The sequence below is a fragment of the Osmia bicornis genome, chromosome 9, assembly GCF_907164935.1.
Source record: "Osmia bicornis bicornis chromosome 9, iOsmBic2.1, whole genome shotgun sequence".
In the NCBI taxonomy this organism is placed as follows: Eukaryota; Metazoa; Arthropoda; class Insecta; order Hymenoptera; family Megachilidae; genus Osmia; species Osmia bicornis.
Genome location: NC_060224.1, coordinates 8,513,394 through 8,525,551, shown reverse-complemented (window position 1 = coordinate 8,525,551; position 12,158 = coordinate 8,513,394). Strand labels below are relative to the sequence as shown.

Below are 12,158 nucleotides of genomic sequence, written 5' to 3'. Positions count from 1 at the left end.
AAGATGTTGATGGGGCAAGCCAAGGTTCCCTCCCTCCATCGGTCAACAAACGGTTGTCTATTTTTCGGGGAGAAGCGCACCGATATTTTGCCTCTGATGAGATATAATGTTCCTTGCTTACATAACTGTTCCAGGACGTACGTACTATGTTTATTTTGTTTTCATGGTTCACGTAAAAAAAGTTCAGTAAAATAAATATGTCTTCTATCCTTTCTTTTCTTGTTTTTTTAAATAATTTGTTAAATAATTTACTCTTGATATATAATATTTTAAAAGCAAAAAGTTATTAGAAAGAGAATTTTGTGGTAATTTTATTTTTGTTAGTTACACAGAAGAAAGAAAATTTTAACGGTAACAAAAGGATTAAGTAATTTTTAATTCTTTAGTTTAATTTGTTTTAACACCGTGTATTAACGAAATATTGTATAATAAATTGTCTGTTTTTATTTGGACGTTTCAGGAGTCACCGGATATCAAAGATGATTGAGAGCAGAATCGTACGGGACTTTTCGTTTTTATTCCCGGAACGGTTTGTCCAAATCAATCGATCAAACTTTTTTCTTCTCACCAATCCTAAAAAAAGCAACGCCCTAAGCGATTGAAGAAATAATATATCATTCGAAAGGTCAGTTTTTTTCTCTTGGTACTGTTATAAAAAAAGACCAGAAATGATTTGTATTATCGTTTGTCGAATGATTCGAACTGGTATGAAATAATTCATGAGTAACTAACGTATCCAGTATTATTTTCTTGCGGCGAGCAAGTTATCGAATTTCGATATTGGATCGAGCCGATCGCGCGTGATTTTTGTGATCCTTTATTGTTCTCGAAGGTCATGGTGAAGTTTGTAACCGTATAGCTTTAGTCTGTACCTGACTGTGAAGAATCACCGCGACGATCTTGCGATGATCAGATGCGCGCTTTAATTATCCTAACGTAAGGTGCACAAGTGTAAAACGCGGTTACGCAAGTAATTATTCGGTATAAACTTGCCTGTTGATTAAAGTTTATAATTTTGAGTCGACAATAATTCTAAATATTATATTATAAAATTAATTCTTAGAATTGTTAATCCTTTGATAACCATGCGGGTCAGCAGTGATCAGCGTTATGGATTTATCTCATTTAATTTCAGAAAGTTACAAAGTAAACGATGAGACATTGGAATGTTAGATTAAAAAATTAATTCCTGATATTTTTATCACGGTAACGACTAAGGAATATCACTAATAGCCCGATGCTACAAATATATTTCTACGGTGCGTTTAACTTGAATTAGAAACATTACGCTTATTGTTTTCTTCTTATTACCTAATACATAAGGAGAAAGTCTTATAATAAAATGTTTCTTCTATAAAAGAGACTTTGGCGTGAAAAATGAGGTGATAAGAAGTTCGAGAGATTTCTTGGGGGTCAGTTGCTGTTTAAATGATAACATAATAAGCACGTATGCAAGTATCTCTGTAGAATTGAAAAAAAAGGAGTGACAACTGTTCACCTCGCACGTTTCCATTGCAGACGAGTGATAAATTATAAAATTGAATCTATATATATATGTATATCTGAAATGTGGCGTTTAAAATGCTAATTAATTTACACTCCACCGATGTAGCGTTAACAGTTTGTCGTGTTGAAAATTGATTCAAGAAAATCATCATTTGAAAATTCTAAGAAAACACGACGAATTAGCAAGTAATGATTGCAATTATTTCATTTCGAATACCGTTCGTGTTATTTCCAACGCTCCATTACTCGTTCGAAACTATGAAAACACTGAATAATCAATAATCAAGTGTGATTATGTCATGTGGTTAATTAAAATTGCAACTAGCGCTGCATTTTAAACACAATCTATACAAGAATATTTATCTGGAAAAGATTTATATGAAAATCGTTTCTTGTAACATTTCAATATTTCTTGAATGCAATTTTTGTTCGTCATAGAAATTTTGAAATTTCTGTAATTTATAGGAAACTGAACCACTTCTATTTTGTTTATAAAAAAGATATTGATAATGTGCATCAAATAGTTCATTTATAAATCAGTATATCATGTGTGTTATCGTTAATATAATTTTGATTTTACAATATCGTGAGAAACATATTTTTAATCATTTTTTATAGAATTTTCAACAATGAAATTTAAAAAAAAAAAGATGTTACCATCGGTGGAAAGTAGTGCTGCCACCTGTAGGGACATATGAAATTATTTGATGCACCAAGTGACATGCATACACCTACACATGGAAGAGGACTTTAGTCGTTGAATTACAGAATATTAAATTAGTTGTGTGTAGTATGAGAGTACAACTGTCACACTGTCTTAGAAAACATGGGAGATAAAGGTAAAAGAATATAATTTGACGATAGAATCATTTCCATCTCAGCCTGTCACTTTTAACGTAATTAAAATTCATCGCTCTGTACTTTTTGAATTAACGACTTATTATCGATGATTTATGAATGAGCATCGGTAAATCCATCTGTACGATTAAAAAATCATTCTCGATTGTTCTTGTCATCGAAAATCATACGCTTGAACACTTGATCCGATGCCGGTTCATGGTTAACGTATTAGGTTAGAATGCGCTCATAATTGGGTCATTTGAAAGCGCGCCATTTCGAATATGTCAACTATCGAATGACCTCTCATTGTTTATTCACTTCGAAGAATTCGATTTTTTAAAGTTTTCCCGCGTAAGCTTTGTGTACTATCAAGGTCGATACATGAAAGGTGTATCATAACCTTTTCGAAATTTACGACCTTGTTTAGTTATCAGTCGATATCTAATCAATGTTTAGAAACTCATAATATTGTATAAATTGATACAATTATTCTAATGTTGAACATACATTAGTAAACATTAGAGATTATCTAACGAATAGAATACTAATTTGATGCAACCTTGTCTTTGAACATGTTTCCGTCCAGGTATAAACAGAAAACTTACGTGGTTACACTTGATCGATTTCTAAAACTCCCTGTAATCTTATCATGCTTAATCCATTAGTATTTAAAGTTACGTATACATATTATCTGTCGATGCGTTTTTTGGTCACTCATCCAATTAAATATAATGCAATGTTGCATTAACATGTTACAACATCAAAACATTCAGCATTAATGTCTGTTATTGTAAATAAGTATGTTTACATCGCGTTACATTTAGATAAAAAGAGATCTCAGAAACGTCTGGGTATTTCGCGATATCAGTACTTCTAATCGTGAATTTACATAATATATACGAGACGCCCGATATGTTTGTGTATACTGTTCTTATCCTTTTCGTTTTTTTATTAATAATAAAAACTATGTTTAGAGCATCACGTACACTTTAGTGGGGGAAGCGGTCTCGGGAAAGACAACAATATTATGATACAACCACAACGACATGGACAAATAGATGCTCATCTTGGATTTTTACAACTTAATCACAGGTTCTTTGTTTTTCTTTTTATGTAACAAAATGTGTGTACAACCTCTTTGGAACACCTTGTAAATTAATTGCTAAGGAATTCAGTTAGTTCCATAAATAAAACGAATACATTATCATACCGATTTTGTTGTTTTTCTTTTCAGATACCACGTAGAATTCTCGATTCCTTGGAACCCATGTACACACAAAGGTGGACAGAATAATCCCCCAGCAATAACGACCGGACGTCATAATCCTAATAGTCATATCATTGATTTGAAACAGGAAAAAGATGGCCTAAAGTAAAACACATTGTTTTGCAAAAGCAGTTACATTTTTTTTTTATTTTTTTTTTTTTTTATAAATTATTAAAAATATTAAACACTATTTTCATAGTTTGTACAGTTGGTAAAATAAGAATCTCAAAAAGCTCCTTTTTTTCTGTAACAGGTTAAAAATAGAGCTGCTAGCATATAAGGAAAAAATTTTAAAGCAGGAAGTGCAGGTAATGTGTTGCAAGGAAGGAACCCCGTTGCAGATTCAGTTGAACGCCCGCGTTTTAGGAAAAGACAAGGGTACACCGCTGCTGAGGAATGGAATACACAACGTTGGAGTGGACAAAGCAAACATGGATGAGGTCTCGGAGTAGATCTCGTTGATAACAATATTGTTACTGGAATGTTTCTTTTCACAGGTGAGGGGTGGAAAATCAAGAACGATTTCGGATAAAACACAATAGCAGGGAATAAACGCAAATCACGAGAACGTTCCTTATTTCGAACTTAAATCGTGCGATTAGCCGGATTTTTGCAATGATTCGTGATCGTTGCAGTCAATTAGCAATGATTCGTGATCGTTGTTTTTAGTTATAAGAGATCGTATGTGCACCCGTTACATTAATATAGAATTAATCTTAACTTAAATGCACGATGTAACTTTCGAAATATGCAATGTTCAGTAAAATGCTGCTTTCGGCCTGATTTCACAGGCCTACAAGACAACTGCAAGACTCCGTATCTTCTCTCGCGTCGACGATCTTACAACGACGAACTCGACGTGAGAATTTAAGTGTTCTTTTAATCAGCCTTCTTAAAGGATCACATCGAGATATGTAATTAACAAGTAATCGCTAAATACCGCATTTGCCTACTGTTTCTTCTTAAACGAGAACGTATCACGCAATGCCTATATCAAAGTCTATTACACCTTTGAGCGTCTATCATTAATCTATCTGTAATAACGAAATTGTATTTTATGATCGTTTTACATCGAGTATAAACTTATCACGAGAAAGATATCATTAATCAAAAGTGAACTTTACGATTGACGACGCTGTTTTCTAATCCTTTGCTGAACTGACACAACCTATTAAAATAAATAACTTCAACAATGTAAAATGTCCTACGTTTCTTCCATTATTAACAATAATCTCTCATTAAACCTTATCACGTGTATTTTTGTTCAAAATTAATTGATCATTGAGTTTGGTCAACTAATTTTGAACAAGCTTAAAATTTCATTACACGTTGTACTAATGATGCAAAGTCACAAACGTTATACTTACATGTCTCTTAGCTATTAACATTATTCAATTTTTGCGTTCACAGTCAATACATTTGAAAACATCACACAAATACATAGAAGAAATGATCGTCAGCAACGAAAACTCGACCGTTTCATGGGTATACCTGTCGGTCCGTCAACGAATTCGCAGATGTTGAAACCAAGCCTGGCCAAAGGATGACAATTGCTTTTAGGATTACCCCATTTACCCTTGAAAGTCATCCAGCTAGGTAAGACACTGTTATCCTCTTTCAGCAGCAATTCCATCTTCTTCCACGTTGGCCATGCGGTTCCAAAACCACTTTCATCGTAAAGACGCGGTAATCTGACGAACTTATGCTTCCCTGGCGCTGTCCAAAGCCCGTGAGATCCTCTCGCGCTGAACAGTATCGGATGAGAACCACCAGCAGTGAATACTCTTTCAGGGAATATAGGCTTCTGGAAGATGCCTTTTCTCGTTTCTTGACTTTCATATACGAATGTACCGCTTCGTAGGTCGTATCGGTAGAACGCTCCCGCATCGTGAGCGGACACGTACATCGCTGAAGGGTAACTAACATCCTAGATTTAAAAAATGATTTCATGTCAATTCAGTACAGAGGCAAAAACATACTAAGGACTAACTGGGAGTTTACCTTAAAGTAAAAGCTCATGTGTTCCCAATCGCCCACGTGGTTCCCGTACTCCTTCAGCATTCCAAAGCACATACCGCCCACAGTAGGTATCGGCCAACTACCAAAAAATCCGAGATCCAGAACGCAAACTGCCTTTCCCTCGCTAAACGGATAGAACATCCAATAGGTCACGTGAAAGTGTAGCTTCCGGGATCTGTTCCCTTTTTTCTTATTCATTTCAAAATCCCCAGCTTTCTGCAAACAGTTCCACCTTTCAAATACACCTGTTATCGGATCCAACGTATACAAGGTGTCCTGGAAATGGGGGGGTTGCTGGGGTGATTCTGAACAACATTTTCCTTTACCATAATGTCGTTTGAAGCTTTGTTTTTAAGTTATTAACAAAAAACATTGGCCAATCAGAGCGCGCCTTTAGCGCGGGCCGAACCACGAGAGCGTTGGCTTTCAGCCGCGCTCGGTCATGGTCGTGAACAAACGCATTCATTATTCATGAATAACGAATGGCTGTGTTTCCGAATGGCCCCACCAAAATTGAGAACTCAGGTTTGGTATATAACCTAAATTGACTACAAGAAACCGATTAAAGTTGATTTCAGGGTAAAACTTTACTTTACCGGACCCAAAATTTTGGACCTTTTTTTCTTTTAATCTATAGTTTTTGATGTGTAGAATCCAAATATGCAAGTCTTAACTTTAGGAATCCAATGGTTAAAAATTTATAAGTATGTAAAGTTTGACATTTTTAGCGGATTTGCTACGTTACTGTGACGCCATATTTCCTTATATGTATAACCTGATTGGTTCTCACATGGGCAATACAGTCTGTTTGTAAAATAAATATAAACCTAACTAACTCAGACAGCATCAAATTTACGGTTTGACTGTACCCGCTAAAGTGATCGGTACCCACATGCATAGAGATATGAAATATAGACGGAGCATAAACTGCTACTTTAGGTAAGGGGGGCTCTGATAATCGGGGCGAGGAGGGGACTCGTCTGACTTCGACTTATTCCGGCAAGATTCGGTAGTATTCGGCTCACATTTCACATGGATGTATAATACACTCAGTCCCATCGTCGGCCCCCTGTGGCTCGAGGGGCTTAGAATACGGCCACGGTATCCCCTGCCTGTCGTAAGAGGCGACTAAAAGGGGTCACACAAAACATACACACAGGTACACATACACGCACACACACACACACGTACACACACACATATACACAGACGAGCGAACCCTAAAGAAGAGAAAGAGATTAAAATAGAATGACGATGTAACGATAATAATAGAAGGAAAAATGTAAGAGTAAGAAAAATTCAAAAATGCGCGAGAGTTTGGTGCTGGCAGCCACGCTGCCAGCACATCTCCCTATGCGCGTGGACGCTAGTTTTCGTTGGGCAAAAGGGGACGGATAAGTCCCCAAAGTACGCCAGCCCTTTATGGGCGAAATCCAAGATAGATAGATCAGTCCCATCGAAGTTGTCGCAGTGAAGTTGGCGCGCTAACGCATTCACGCCGCGGCGGCGTTAGCGCGCCAACTTCACTGCGACAACTTCGATGGGACTGAGTGTACACTGAGTTGCATTGAACTTGTCGCAGCGAAGTTGGCTACACATTCACTAACACATTCACGCCGCAGCGTCGGTGAACCGATCTCGCCATTGGCTCACCGACGCTGCGTGAATGCGTTAGTGAATTTGTAGCCAACTTCACTGCGACAACTTCGATGGGACTGAGTGTTACATACATACACCGACGATGAGTTGCATTGAACTTGTCGCAGCGAAGTTGGCCACGCATTCACTCGTCGACGCGGCGTGAATGCGTAGTGAATTTGTAGCCAACTTCACTGCGACAAGTTCAATGCAACTCATCGTACGGATGCGAAAAGCCGAACATACCCGAGTCTGCGCTTACGAAAATAGTCGAAGTCAGATGAGTTCCCCCCTTGCCGCGATTATCAGTTTCCCCTCGTAGAAAGGCTCCGTCTATATTTCATATGTCTATGCCCACATGCGTCTGTCTGCAGCTAGCGACACCGTTCATTGGACAAGAAGCCAATATGGCGTCACAGTAACGTAGCAAATGCACTAAAAGTGTCAAACTTTACACGCTTATAAATTTTTAACCATTGGATTCCTAAAGTTAAGACTTGCATATTTGGATTCTACACATCAAAAACTATAGATTAAAAGAAAAAAATGTCAAAAATTTTGGATCTGGTAAAGTAAAGTTCAGCCGTACAACAATTGCTTACATCGATATCTCAAAAACGGTAAGACATTCGCTCTAAAACGAATTTTAATCGGTTTCTGGTAGTCAATTTAGGTTATATACCGAACCTGAGTTCTCAATTTTGGTGGGAACATTCGGAAACTTATCCTAACGAATAATTCCACATTGTTCTTAATTTAAGACGATATAACATTTATCGCACGCTTCGCTTGATACCGACGCTGTGCCAATGGGTTTGTTCACAACCACGACCGAGCGCGTCTGAAAGCCAACGCTCTCGTGGTTCGGTCCGCGCTAAAGACGCGCTCTGATTGGCCAGTGTTTTTCGTTAATAACTCAAAAACGAAACTTCAAACGACATTTTGGTAACGGAAAATGTTGTTCAGAATCACCCCAGCAACCCCCCATTTCCGGGAGTTACGGGACGCCTTGTATGAATTATAAAAGGTTGAACTTACCTCTGCACCAGCTTTAGTAGCACCGTTCCAGATTGTACCTGGTACATCATTGGTAAGGATCATTGACGATCCAAAATCTGGATCAGTCTGTAGCGCATTTCTTGATACTATCGATGTTTCATCTTTTTTTCTACGCAACTTTCTTTCATCTCTGATGGTTTTTAGATTGATCACATTTATGGTAGTGTCCGAAGTGGCGCAATTCTTGATCACAGCATAAACTGGCACCGTGCCCGCTGGCTTTCTGCCGTACAAGAACGACGATCGGTTCCTCAGCAGTATCTCTGCCAACGTAAATTAACGCATGAATTTGGATCGATAGAAGAAACAACTTTGATCATTTTTTCCTACCCGTCTCTTCAAAGGGTATTCCGTTCATCATTTACCTACGTCGATTCTGGTGCGAAGGTAATCGTCGTCCGACTGCATGTTGTCGAGAAACTCGGGTACCCCAAGGGGTAGAAACAACTCACCAGGTGCAAGCCATACCAGAGGTGCCCAGTCTCGTACCAACTCCTTTACTGCAATTAAATAAATTAAAATTACATTTTTGGCAATATAGGGGGCGTCTCCCCTGATACGCCATCTTGGGCTGAAGCCCAAGTAAATGTAAAAATAATAAATAAAATTACATTTGTATTACGCCTACAGTAACTAGGAGGAGTGATAACATAACGTAACAGTTAATCAGAAAAACTCTAAGAGGAAGTAATTTGTAGACATCATTTTCTTCGCTAGTAACGACACGAAAAAGTCTCCAACTACGCCTAAAACTAATTACAGACAGACTAATTACCAGGAATACACAAAGGGTAAAAACAAGCTAAAGTGAAGTAGAGTGAGATTCGCTCTAGAGCCAACTCTTTTTCGGTCATTTTCGGTAATTTCCGGTCAGACCGGAAAAATTTTTTTTTTCGGCCATTAAAGACAATGGCGTAAGAATTTTTTCGATAACTTTTACTGTTTAGCCTGTATAAAAGTGACAGAAAGTCTAAATGCTATAGTCCCCTTATCAAGATTTTCAATCTAAGATACGGATTGGCTAATAAACGATCAGGCAAGAGTCGCAGGTGTTCAATATCCTCCCAATTCGAGTAATAGTAATTTCGCTGTGATAAGAGAAAACACGTTTATGGTGTCATTATAGGTGAATTAAACCTGATTCGACGAAGCTAGAAAGTTCAACGCGTACGAAGTCGAAAGGATAGATTCGCATGGAACTATTTAAGTAGCGAGATCTTGCGGAGGAGAAACGCGGACAACTATACTGCCCCTTGTGAACCACAGTTAATGATGCAAATAATATTATCGAGAATAACATAATATGTTTATTAGAAACCCAGCTAGATCCTCGTTTCAACGTGTCTCACGTGTTATTCAGGTAGAAAAAACGAAAACCCCAGAGGGTTTCTGCTTTCATTGCATCGTCGACTAGGATTATCAAGTGTACGAGTGTGTGCGACATCCCACATACTCCCCCACGCGGCTGCAACTCGAACCTGGTTTAAACAGTTACACCATGTGTACCAGGCGACCTATAAGTCACCAAAGGACTCAAAACCTCGTTATGTACTCAATGATCCTCGCTACAATCTGTAAATTCGCTTGAAACTCCGTCCCAGAGAGATAAGGATAATATCAGATTTACGTATACCCTGCCGCAAAAGTATTCGTCCACCGTTCAAAACAAAGTATCTCGTTTAAAATTGGACCAAATGACTTCAAGTTTCTCGAGAAGCTACATAAATTAATTTACTAAGATATGTGCCTTTGTCGTTTTAAAAAATTACAATTTGTTGCAATCGTGAAAAAAAGTAGTGAAGGTCAGTTTTTCAACTTTTTTATGTAAGCCTATAACGAAAATTTAAAATATGTCTTTGGTAGATTTCATCGAGATCGGTCGATGCACTTAGAAGCTATAAGTAATTAAAGGTCGCGATTTTTGGAAATTTTAATTACTTATAACTTCTAAGTGCATCGACCGATCTCGATGAAATTTTCAGCATACACATAATATACTTAAATTTACAAATGTTACATTTAAAATTTTCGTTACAGGTTCAGATAAAAAAGTTAAAAAATTGCCTTTTACTATTTTATTCCCGATTTCGGCAAACTTTAATTTTTTAAAACGACAAAGGCACATATCTTAGTAAATTAATTTGTATAGCTTCTCGAGAAACCTGAAGTCATTTGATCCAATTTTAAACGAGGTATGTATTCTGTTTTAAACGGTGGACGGGAGGGTGTATTATACAATGATGATTAAATACCTTCTAAGATCTTGAACATGATAAAGCAATGATATATAATTACAGAGGAAATTTTTCGACACAAAATTGCAAGTTCCTGCTTTAAATGTTTTAAAAGTTGCAACCAGGAAAAGCTTTCACCGTTCTCCTCCGCGTGTATAATACATGGTTCAATATTGAAACCATAATTATTATGTACAACCGATACAACGTTACCGTGTTTGGTGTTACGGCACGTTTCCCATCACACTTCCGCAATTAAAGAACAGGCGCCCACAAACGGGAACGGGTTTCTGGTCAGTGCTTTAACAGAGAAACGTTATTTTGTCGTCGAGTTAATTATCTCACCGTTTAGCTTTAGACTGCTACGGAAATAATTAATTGCAAGCGGCCATTCAGAGGTGAGAATAAATGTCTACTCTTAAAAAATTTTTTTTTTATCCAACGTGACTAGATGAAAAGATAAAGAAACGCCAACGAGGTTCGTGCGAATTCATTCTGTAAGGAAGAAAGAAAAAAGTCTGTAGATTAACTTGAAAGAAAATGTAGAAAGGCTAAAGGAAAAGAAGAAGGCAAATTTTGTCATGATAACAGACTTTCCTAAAAGAAGAGCGACCGAAGGCGCTACTTGGTTAAACTGGAATTCGTTTAATTATCTTCTACACATGCGTGTAATACGAGCGAAATCGAAGATTAATGAAAACTTGTTTTGGCCTGCTTGACAATCGTGAAACCGGTCCAGAGAAATGGGACAATCGATTTTCAGCTTCGCAGCGATTCACGGTCGCGCGTGTCGTGTCTTTGCAAAATAGATCGGCTAATTTCAAAAGGAATACAAACGTTGTCTTACATTAAGACATTTGTGTTAACTATGCCGCAATGATTCATTGATGGCCATCGAATGAAATAATTTCACCGTTAATCCAATAGCTCTCGGCTTCGAGCGGTTACCATGACGATCGTGTCCCGATTCGAGACGCTATGGTGCTACTTTTACGATCTTGTCGTCGCCTTATAACGAATACCCCTCCGAATATAATTCATGATCGAAACAACCGTGGAATCCTTTATGCGCGCTAAAATTACAGCGATTCACTTGGAAATACTGTAACCATGTAATTACGATTATCTGAATTACAGCATCAATGTGTACTCAAGGATATAGCAGCAGAACATGATTATTGAAGATTTATTTATTAATTTTAATAAAATAGTACCAAGTTTAATCGTTTTTACTTCAAGTTGTCGCATATTAATTGTTAGAGAGGAAGCAAAGAAGAAAATAGAATATTTCAAATGAATTTTAAATATTTATTGTTAGTAGTAAAAAAAAAATACCTATGCGGGAACCGTTATTAAGTTATTTGTGTTTCAATCTCTTACCTCGTTCTTCCTCGATAGTTTCTGAAGTTGCGGTCATACAAATAATACACAAAATCATCAGCAAACACTGCATCGTATTCGGATTGTTCGCACATTTTGACAGTCGAGTGGCAGAAAGTCTGTGAAACTCAAAAATTTTTAAATGTCTGTCATTGTTGACACGTTTTATCCCACCACTTTTATATCCCTTATAAGTTGTCGCTACCGTTACTGAC

The 12,158-nt window shown here is 37.3% G+C and overlaps 2 protein-coding genes across 6 annotated transcripts; one reads left to right on the top strand and one right to left on the bottom strand.

Annotated features, from left to right (window-relative positions):
- The first annotated feature begins 45 nt into the window (after nt 1-45).
- On the top strand, nt 46-5,076 carry LOC114878235. Of its 4 annotated transcripts, XM_029191807.2 has the most exons (7): nt 46-137; nt 461-625; nt 2,125-2,345; nt 3,321-3,438; nt 3,581-3,718; nt 3,867-4,053; nt 4,111-4,813. In XM_029191807.2, the coding sequence occupies exons 3-7, from the start codon at nt 2,333-2,335 to the stop codon at nt 4,153-4,155; spliced, it is 501 nt and encodes a 166-aa protein (XP_029047640.1). In that variant the 5' UTR covers nt 46-137; nt 461-625; nt 2,125-2,332; the 3' UTR covers nt 4,156-4,813. The 4 variants fall into 4 exon arrangements, with proteins under 4 accessions (XP_029047640.1, XP_046142967.1, XP_029047642.1 ...); XM_046287011.1 differs by lacking the exon at nt 2,125-2,345; XM_029191809.2 differs by lacking the exons at nt 46-137; nt 461-625; nt 4,111-4,813 and adding an exon at nt 5,024-5,076 and having other exon boundaries at nt 3,867-4,110.
- On the bottom strand, nt 5,025-12,032 carry LOC114878232. Of its 2 annotated transcripts, XM_029191802.2 has the most exons (5): nt 11,944-12,032; nt 8,695-8,829; nt 8,309-8,592; nt 5,615-5,848; nt 5,025-5,540 (listed from the first exon to the last, which is right to left on the bottom strand). In XM_029191802.2, the coding sequence occupies exons 1-5, from the start codon at nt 12,014-12,016 to the stop codon at nt 5,070-5,072; spliced, it is 1,197 nt and encodes a 398-aa protein (XP_029047635.2). In that variant the 5' UTR covers nt 12,017-12,032; the 3' UTR covers nt 5,025-5,069. The 2 variants fall into 2 exon arrangements, with proteins under 2 accessions (XP_029047635.2, XP_029047636.2); XM_029191803.2 differs by lacking the exon at nt 11,944-12,032 and having other exon boundaries at nt 8,660-8,746.
- Between the last annotated feature and the right edge of the window lie 126 nt (nt 12,033-12,158).